The sequence below is a fragment of the Lygodium microphyllum genome, chromosome 5, assembly GCF_053477565.2.
Source record: "Lygodium microphyllum isolate KBCC chromosome 5, Lygodium_microphyllum_v1.1.10, whole genome shotgun sequence".
Lineage (NCBI taxonomy): Eukaryota > Viridiplantae > Streptophyta > Polypodiopsida > Schizaeales > Lygodiaceae > Lygodium > Lygodium microphyllum.
Window position 1 is genome coordinate 164,159,552 of NC_141139.1, and position 9,395 is coordinate 164,168,946.

The 9,395-nt window shown below is 42.5% G+C and overlaps 1 protein-coding gene across 6 annotated transcripts; it reads right to left on the reverse strand.

The window, feature by feature from the left end:
- Positions 1-342: 342 nt before the first annotated feature.
- LOC148036632 (uncharacterized) lies at positions 343-8,665 on the reverse strand. Of its 6 annotated transcripts, none has more exons than XM_087678640.1 (14): positions 8,213-8,665; positions 7,903-8,020; positions 6,916-7,340; positions 6,485-6,558; positions 6,241-6,400; positions 6,050-6,074; positions 3,183-3,272; positions 2,929-3,100; positions 2,749-2,822; positions 2,582-2,651; positions 2,429-2,500; positions 2,201-2,337; positions 2,045-2,118; positions 343-1,955 (listed from the first exon to the last, which is right to left on the reverse strand). In XM_087678640.1, the coding sequence occupies exons 3-14, from the start codon at positions 7,091-7,093 to the stop codon at positions 1,906-1,908; spliced, it is 1,176 nt and encodes a 391-aa protein (XP_087534766.1). In that variant the 5' UTR covers positions 7,094-7,340; positions 7,903-8,020; positions 8,213-8,665; the 3' UTR covers positions 343-1,905. The 6 variants fall into 6 exon arrangements, with proteins under 6 accessions (XP_087534766.1, XP_087534765.1, XP_087534764.1 ...); XM_087678639.1 differs by having other exon boundaries at positions 6,916-7,394; XM_087678638.1 differs by having other exon boundaries at positions 6,916-7,406.
- Positions 8,666-9,395: the final 730 nt, after the last annotated feature.

Below are 9,395 nucleotides of genomic sequence, written 5' to 3' on the forward strand. Positions count from 1 at the left end.
GATTGCTCCCCTCTATTCCCAAAAATGTGAAGCAATCAAGACATTAACTCACAAGCTTTCCAATGATGCCAACCACTCAATGCAACTAGCAAGAGAGACATGACTTGTTAGGCTAGTTAGGCTAGTTGCACACCAAATGGGGACACCCATTTTGCAAGTAATAACTAATCAAAGTACTTCTTTAGGGATCAAAGAGCCACAACTCTTTACACACTAGAGAGACATGACTTGTTTACTTGCTAAATAGATGAACTCCTCGCTCACTTTTGGACAAGAAGTTCCTCCCTCCCAATTTGTGAAGTGACAAAAGGATGCAATTCTTGTATTTGCAACCACTAAAAATTTACAAACATATTATTTTTCATTTTACAAAATGTGCCCTTTTGGTGTGTAAAGGCTTTGTGTCCTTTGTGCCCATGTCCATGCCGAATTTCAAAAATTGCATACATTCCCACACTCTAGGCAGGGCTCGTACATCCATCATTTGGTGTGTAACCAGCGTTATAAACAAAGTAGTTGGACGAGAGAGAGAGAGAGAGAGAGAGAGAGAGAGTCTTAGTAGCAGAGGGGGCCAAAAGCTGCGATTTTATTCTGATCGAGACCATTGTTTGCACAAAATGCCTTGCTGTCACATTAGGGGCCTGCTTTTTATAACGTGGGTTTCCAACTCGGCAGCTATGTGTCGCACCATCACTTGGCAAGATGTTCGAGTGGGTTGCTTGGGACCTTCTTCGTCTGCGTTCCATAACAAAATCTCTGTTTTAATCTCCATGGATGGAAAGCGACAAACATTTTTGTACGACGCGAGCAAGCGATACAGAAGGGACACTCCTAGAACCGGAGTACTGCGAGAAACAATTAGCATGTGTGTCAGAAATGGAAGGCCGTGCTACACATGCTATGTGCAAACTTCAGGAGACCTCTATGTGGATCATTCATCGGTCTTCGATTGCCATCCACGTTCGTCCACGCCTGAACTATGGTTTAGTTAACTTTAAATGTCGGTATCATAATCGGCATTGCTGAAACCACAGATGAATAGTATTCGTGCCGATTAGAATCACAGAACTATTCATGCAGCACTGCGACCAGCAGGAAGCCTGAATCTGTGAGATCTAGGCGTGCAGAACTAAATTTACAAAACTTGGATGTATATCTCTACTTTGCTCTTTTATGCTGCCTGGACTTTGGCTTTCCTAGATGACCTCTTTAAAGATCTCCAAGAAGGAGAATATAACAGGGAAAACCCCCCAAATACTATTGCAATGGAAAGCTCTGTACGTCAAGGACACAATGTTTGCAAGCACACTGTAGGTTCGGTAACTGGCTGCAAGCTTGATGACTTAAAGGATTAGGACAACCATGTAGCAACCATGTACATTGTTTTTTCGACACAGTCTACCCACAATAGAAAACGTTTAAATGCAAACAGAAACAGATGGAGGCACATTAGCAACAGGTTTGCTTGTGCTCGTGGCACTTAGTGTACATATGGTCTAAATGTTATGCACTGCTTTCTTGATGTAGTTTAAGAATGCCAACAGATACAAATGGAGCCCAATTAGAAAAGTGTATGAACAAAGACAATAAAACTCTGCTCACAACTGTTACTACAGCTGGCTGATATGTTTACCCAAATCAATATGCACAACCCATTTGTACAAGAGAGGCCGAAAATTAATCCTAGACTCAAGGTTCAAGTTTGACTCTAGAGGGATCTCTGGCATTACTTACAAGAGACACCATAAATGGATTGAATATTATCATGTGACTGTACAAATAGGAATACCCCACTCGCCCACAATCAAGGCAGTAAACTATACTTACCTTGGGCTTCTTGGCCCAACTAACACTACTGCAAGTAGCACGTTACCTCGGACATGTAAATCCAGCAGCCAGAGCTACTCAAGAAAAATCCCTATTTTTCAGGATAAATGGTCCTATCATAGTCCAAACTGTCCCAAAGAAAATAAATAAACAAATTAGCATATTTACAGACACCTCAAAGCGGCATAATTCACACAAAACTTACAAAAGAACTTACTGTAAACAAGAGCAGCAATCCATTCACTGGTAATCTTGACCCAAACGCTTGCCCAGCCAACATCTATACTCCACCTGCATATACTTGCAGAGCTTGTGAGATGCTGCCAGGACATCAGAATCAGTCAGTTGAATAGGATATACAGCAAAGACTTACTTGTGCATAGTTTGATGCAAGTTCCACCCTACAAACAACATAGCAAAATACATGGCACCCACAGCAAAGACGAAGTGGAAAAAACCATATCCATAGGGAACGTCTTCCTCTGTCCTGGTTTTATCCTTGTTTTTAAACTGAAACGGAGCACTCTCCATCAGACGAGCAGTCTTACTGGTTAGATTACATAAACCACCCATACAATAGAAAAGGTAATGAGTGCATTACAGTGAAACACTCAGAGTCTGTCCCTGTTGTCATGGTAGCCACCACGATTGCTAGCACAGCGATTGCGAAACTCTGTTATTTGTGTATCAATGTGAGTATGACACCAGAACTGTAAGGGAGCTGTAAACCATAGCAGGTCATCAAAGCACTTACAATGATGGTGATCCAATCCCCCTTGCCGGTTTGACGTGGTCTTGTGTTACACTTCATTGACAATGGCTCACTGGTTTTAAAAGAGTACAATAGTTAGTACATAAACCAAATGCTGAGGACAGGAAACTGCAATGCTACGATTGAGTCCTAAAGGATATTATTATCACCTCATTATGGCAGACCAGCACAAGAAAACAATGTATATTGCCATGAGTCCAGATGTCATCAAGCCTGCATTGACCTGTCATGGCAGAAGAAATGACAGATGAGCCTTACAAGAGCTACTAGTAGTTTACTGGAAGGAAGAAAGAAGAACAAGAGATGCACCCTCCCTTCACAGAGCTTACTTTTGAATGAAGCGAGATGCTCGTCATCAGCTGAATTGTGATCAATGTAAGGGTTATAAAGAAAATGTTTAGACCACAGGTAATCTTTGGAGCAAACCACATGTACATTAGCACAATACCACTGAGACCAGCAGCAAAGGACCCTGCTGTCACCATGACCATTGGAAGTCGGCTGCACAGACAGCACGGTGCCTTAGCACACAGTATATGGTTTACAAAAGGCACTTTTAAAAAAATCATGCACACTAGCTTACCATCTTCGAGCTTTTTTTTCAGAAAGCCAATCTTCGTTCCACCAATACATGAAATTAATCATACTGAGCACCTGAATCAACAAGAAAACCCTGCATAACAAATCCTCGATCACTACAGTATTCCACACCAGAAAAGAGTGCTGGAACAACATGAAAAAAGCCCTTCTTCATCAGACGAGTAGAGCACAATCTAGGGCAAGTAGAAGTCTATGCCACAAACTATGCTGGATGTAAGGGATATGAAGGCTCAACCTTTTACGAACACCACAGAAGATTGAATCAAGTCTGTTCTTGATGACAGATCAAATTCCTCATTTTGCTTTTCACCTAGATATTTAAATCTAGAGACAAAGTCAGGAACGTCAATATGTTACCATTTGCAATTCACAAGATGTGAAGTGCAGCTGCAATCAACACATCACCCAGATAGCTTCCAATCTTGATGATAGTATCTTTTCTTTTGGGTGAGATTTGTGCCATGTACTGAGCCTTTCCATGAACACTTCCTCCCAAGATGTCACTCCCAATAAAATTTTGCAGCCAAAATTTTCAGAGTCTTTATGTAATATACTAAGCTCAGATCTCAAAGTGAAACTATTATTATGCAGTTTAGGTACCTCAGAACTCCCGAGTCATTTGTACAAAGGCAAAACAGGAAGTCTTACAAGGCTCTTAAACAAATACTTGCACAGCAGCATAACAGCCACCAGATCATATAAGCCAACAGTATGATCATTCACTTTGCTCTTGATACCCTCTCCTTTCCTCTCCCTGCTGGCTAAGAGTGAAAGAAACTCCTCTCCTTTCCTCTCCCTGCTGGCTAAGATGAAAGAAACTTTCTATGGAGGTTTATTCAAGATTTCCTCTCCCTGCTGGCTAAGATGAAAGAAACTTTCTATGGAGGTTTATTCAAGATTTTTAGAGAACAGTATTAATTCTCTTTCCATCTTGTCCAGCATTGCTGCTGTTAGGACAATCACTAATGTGTATAAAATGGATGGCCAAGGTGCAGGGATTGCATGTGTGTGAGAAAGAGAGAACGTGTGTGTGTGTGTGTGTGTGTGTGTGTGTGTGTGTGTGTGTGTGTGTGTGTGTGTGCACGCGCACGCATGCGTGACTAGCTCTTTATCCTCATGTTTTCTCTGCAAGGTATGAGAAAGATAACAAGCTCCCTAGTTGGCATCTCAAAATGTTGACAGGTCCTGAGACAGTGTTTCTACAGTTTCTAAGGAGAGATTAACACTGGATATTTAAAAATAGCTCTCTCAATGAGGCTGGGAATTCTCGTTTCCTTCCCAGTGCTGTACTTCATGGTCTTCCTCATGCCTTGTATATACTTTGCCATGGATCAAAAGAATCTTAGCCTGATCACTGGGTGTTTCCCAGACACACTGTGCAATGTTTCGCTGTCTTGCATGTGACAATAAAATTTCCAAAAACCCTACTACTAATGGAGGCCAATATTTTCATGAGACTGAGGATTCTCGGTTCCTTTACCAGTGCTGTACAATCAATACTTCATCAACCAAGTGCTTCAATTATGCATATCAATCCTAACTGCAATATTTATACCTTCCTCCTAGTTTAATGACAATATGGTTGATCCTGCATTATGATGTTGGAAGGAAACCTAATCCAGCAAAACCCCAGGTGATCTATAGTTGTCAACCTTAATTTGATGGTGGTGATGCGTCTCGAACCAATTATCACAGAGCAGCTAATCATTCAAAACAGTTTCAACACAGGGCAGGGACCAAGCAATGTTGAGATTCCAAGTTTTGCTCCACAAGATTGATTGTCTGAGGAGCAATTTTTGAGCAACTCCTATTTTAGTAGAAGCCATTTAGGTGAATTTTCTGGGTTGGGAAGGGGAAGAAGGGTGGATAAGCGGGCAGGCCAGGGAAAAAAGGGGGGGAGGGAGTTGTGTGGGGGGAAGTTGGGGAAAAGTTGGGGGGACGGGCACACACTGAAATGCTCTCTAATTGGAAAGTCACTTGCAACACAAGCAAGTGAGCTAGCATGCCCCGATTGTGCATGTAGATTTTGTAGCATAATGTCTACAAAGACAACCTTACTATGATAAATGTTTACACATTTTAGTGTGAAAAATGCAAGCCTCCATAATCATCTAGGTCTCTGAACACTTCAATGCAGCAACTTGTGGTTGTTCAGCTTTATCCAGTAAGCTATGGTCCATTGCAGTTGTGCGCCCAAAAGTTGTCTCACTGTACTGTTTTCAGATTGCAAAACCCCATTCAACCCAGAGGAGAATATTCCATTAGCATACCAAAAAAGGCTGCAAGTATGTGCTTGAAAGACAGCCAATTCACGCTCTGCTACATTTTAAGGAGCCAGATCTGTCAGTAAATTGAATCTCCTTGGTAACAGTTCTTACATTCCAATGCAGGAACTGAAGCAGTATGCACCTTGATATGATTGATGGACGCTGTAAGTATTGTTTCCCCTCATAGTCATACTTGGGCTCATGGCCTTAATCTCAATCATAACTCCCTCATACCAAAACTTGGGAGTTAGTCCTTAATCATCAGTTCTTTGTATGCATTTTCCTCTTGTTCTGTTTGTACTGAAAATTCAACCATATGTAGATAGGCACTCAATGATACTTCTCTGTCCCTATAATAATCAGTGCATTCTCATCACTATTTATTGTTCTTTTAGCAAGCTAAAGCAAATTTTCAAAAGGGAGGGGGAAGGAGGAGGCACACGTACTCACCCAGATAGGCACTCAATGATACTTCTCTGTCCCTATATTAATCAGTGCATACTCATCACTATTTATTTTTCTTTTAGCAAGCTAAAGCAAATTTTCAAAACGGCGGGGGGAAGGAGGAGGCACACGTACTCACCCAGCACCAAACCGTGCCACTTCACCTGAATCAAATTTCAAAAATAAAACACTCAGTATTAGTTGTTAAAATGTCTGAAGTAGAATCTCAAAAAATCACAGGGCACGGCCATTAGAAGGTCTCAAAAAAGTACAAGTCTTAATAACTCTAATGCATCTTTCGATAATATAGAACTACAAATTAGAACCAACCATAGAGCTGGATAAAAGCGGGGGGCACAAAGAATGGTGTGACCATCAATACAATCCACAATAAGGTCTTGATCGGCCACCACCCAGAATGCCATGAATCCCTTGGATCGGTAACCTTCTTGGTTCCAACAGTAGTAAGAAACATTGTAAAGAAAAATATCTGTCTTATGTTAAGGAGCAATCAACTTGTTTATTTATTCTCTTAATCTCAACTTTCAACCGTTTCTCATCCTGGATTGGATACAAAGCATCCCAAGCTAACTCGGAGCACTCCTTCTGAGCCCAAGCAATCATGGCCTCCTTCACAGCCCTTCAAATCTGCCAGTAAATATGGAACACTTTACATCACCGTGGGCAAAGCAAATAATTTTCATGACCAGGACTAGACAGTTTGGTTACTCAGACAAGACCTTGTGAAAGAGAAAACTCTTGAGCTATGAATCATGAAACGGAACATCCAGAATCTGAGACCGCAAAATAGAGCACTAATACAAGTCAGAAGTAGTAGACATAGAAGAAATAAATGCGGACCCTGGATCTAAAGTCTTTTAAAACAGAGAACACATCGGAAGTAAGCAACGACGCCTGTAGGCTGCAACGATGAGCCTAGTAAGGGAATCCAGATGAACAAATGAAAAGGCGTGTAGACAGAGACCTGAAGGCAAACGTACTTACAATGAAATTGATCCAAAGCTTTGTGACTGTAGTCACGAACCATCCAAGCAGAGACATTTGTCAGCAGAAATATGAAGCCATAAATGTAGCGAGCCACCAATCTGTGAGGTCCTGCACAACTCTGTCCGAATGCAGTCCGTGCCATGAAGTTTCTTAGCACAGCTCCACAGGATTTCATCTCTTAACGGGCCCGTGAAGAAGACGGCAGCAGCCGAAAGCTTTCAGGGCGCGCAGAGAGGCACTGACAGCCTCACGCATCACAAATGTCTTTCATACGCACAAGACGGCCTACTTGTTGCATGCCACAATCACGAGTCCAGGAACTTGCATCGACGCATAGACTGCGAAACTTTATGAAAAAGAGGAGAGGAGTTCGTGCCGGTTGCTTGAGTCAAAAGCATGTGCAGAGCAGCTACCCCTTCACTCTCCAAAAAGGTATTAAGGCAGCTAAGAGTCGAGTTGATCAGATGTGCAGCAGCCTGCAGATAAACCTTCGAATTCAAGCAGAAGATAAGAATGATCATTAGCAAAGGGAATGCGCAGAGATAGCAGCACAAAAGGAATGCTCTCCTACCACACGCACACGGCAACAAAGCCTGCACAAACTGCACGGACAACAGAACCTGTCACGAGAAATGAACAGTGTAGCTAAATATTGCGAAGCCAGGCAGGCAGGCACAGAGAGAGAGAGAGAGAGAGAGAGAGAGAGATTACAGACAAGGGAGGAAAGGCTTAAAGTGAGACATCGCAAATTTTAAAACTGCACGAACGTCGAGTTGCCACATTGCAGCAACTCGCAAGTCGCAACCATAGTCTGCTACACCCGGTGAATAGCATGTGATGGGTAACTGTTCACGTCTGCAACTTTCCCAAATCCAAAGCCTCTTTGCAGCAGCCGTTGGTAAAGTTACGAACAAGGGATTGTGGAGGCTAGAAGAAGAGGAAGGGCTCTACTTCTATTAAGGAAGGAAGAGAAGAACCTCTCACCCCTCTTCTGGTCGTTTCACAAAGAGACGAGAGAAATGTCACGCTTCGAGTTCTTTGCATAACCGCAAAATTGACAGACAAGCTTCTTCTGCCGCCGCAATCATTTTCTCCGTTTTCCCTGCTCGGAACAGGCCGAGGCTCACAGAATTAATTAATGCATTTGATCAACATTGTCATCGAGCATAGCAGTTTTAGAAGCGTTAACATTTAAATGCATAACGGAATACTTCTATGTTCTAATAATAATGTAAGACGCCCGTTCTGCACTATGCGGAAAACCGTTTGTAGTGTGACAGTGTGACTATAAGACCTGAATGGAAGAACGTGACGACCATAAACTCTGTCATGACGTTCACCAGAAGCTTTTCGCAATCCTGCAGGCTGTGATGCAGATATGGCCAGTCCAAGCAATTAATGCCGAAGAAACTCGTACATCTGCGGCGCCTGCAATAATATGCAAAAACAGAAGCGACTGCAGTGCGAGAAACAGCAGAAGAGGGGGCCGCAAATTAAGCACCGAGGAAGCACAATTTGTGCGCGAAATTGCAATCGGCAGCAGGAGTGCAATGGATCGAGGAGTGCTGCAAATCTGATCGTTTCTCTGTGATAACATCAGCAGCAGAAGGCATCAAGGAAGCAAATTTTTGTGCGCGAAATTGCAAACGGCCGCAGAAAGGAGTGTGTGTAATCAATCCATGGAGTGCTGCGAACCTACTGGCTAATTGTGATCTTACCATCACACAAATCGCCTTCGATGAGAAAGGTTTCCTTGTAATAAATAGATTTGAACGTTTGGGCGCATATATTCCGTGACCTCATCGTTAGAATCGCGAAGTCTAGAGCCAACAGGAAATTCATATGACCGGTTGTAGCCGGTAACTATGGAGGTTGGTTCATAACTAGAGAGATGACCGATTATTGCCGGTGTGACCGTAAACGCTGTTCAAAGTCCAAAGACATCTGCCCCCGTGTTCTCACTGACAAATGTCTGCGAAGAAGAGGTTTCCATTATTTACTTCTATGACTCTTAGAGTCAAACTTGTAATGACTCTTAGAGTCAGGACACGCCTAGTTCTTGAGACCTGGGCGAGTCCCAAAAGTGAAGTTTGACACAAGCAAAGAACCATTACTTGACCTCCGAAAGTTCCTAGGCCAACACAATGTTTTTTTCATAACTTCACTGAATCTTTGTAGTCCCTCTCCATTTTTCAAGCGACTACAAGGACTCCCACAAGCTTCACTACATGGCTACCTATGGATCTCTCTCACTCTCACTCTCTCTTCCGAAATGCTTTTTATAGCGTTTATTATTTTAACATTTGTTTTCTACACATGCAGTCACAGGGCCCACACAAGTACGCTTCACAAGTGTGGCCGTAAGCTTTCCATGGCCGATCCTCTCCAGGCCAAATCTACAAACTTAAGCATGTTGGGACTCTTCTCGACTCAAGTTTCTCAATTCTAGTGTGCTTCTAAGAATGCTTTTTGTGATC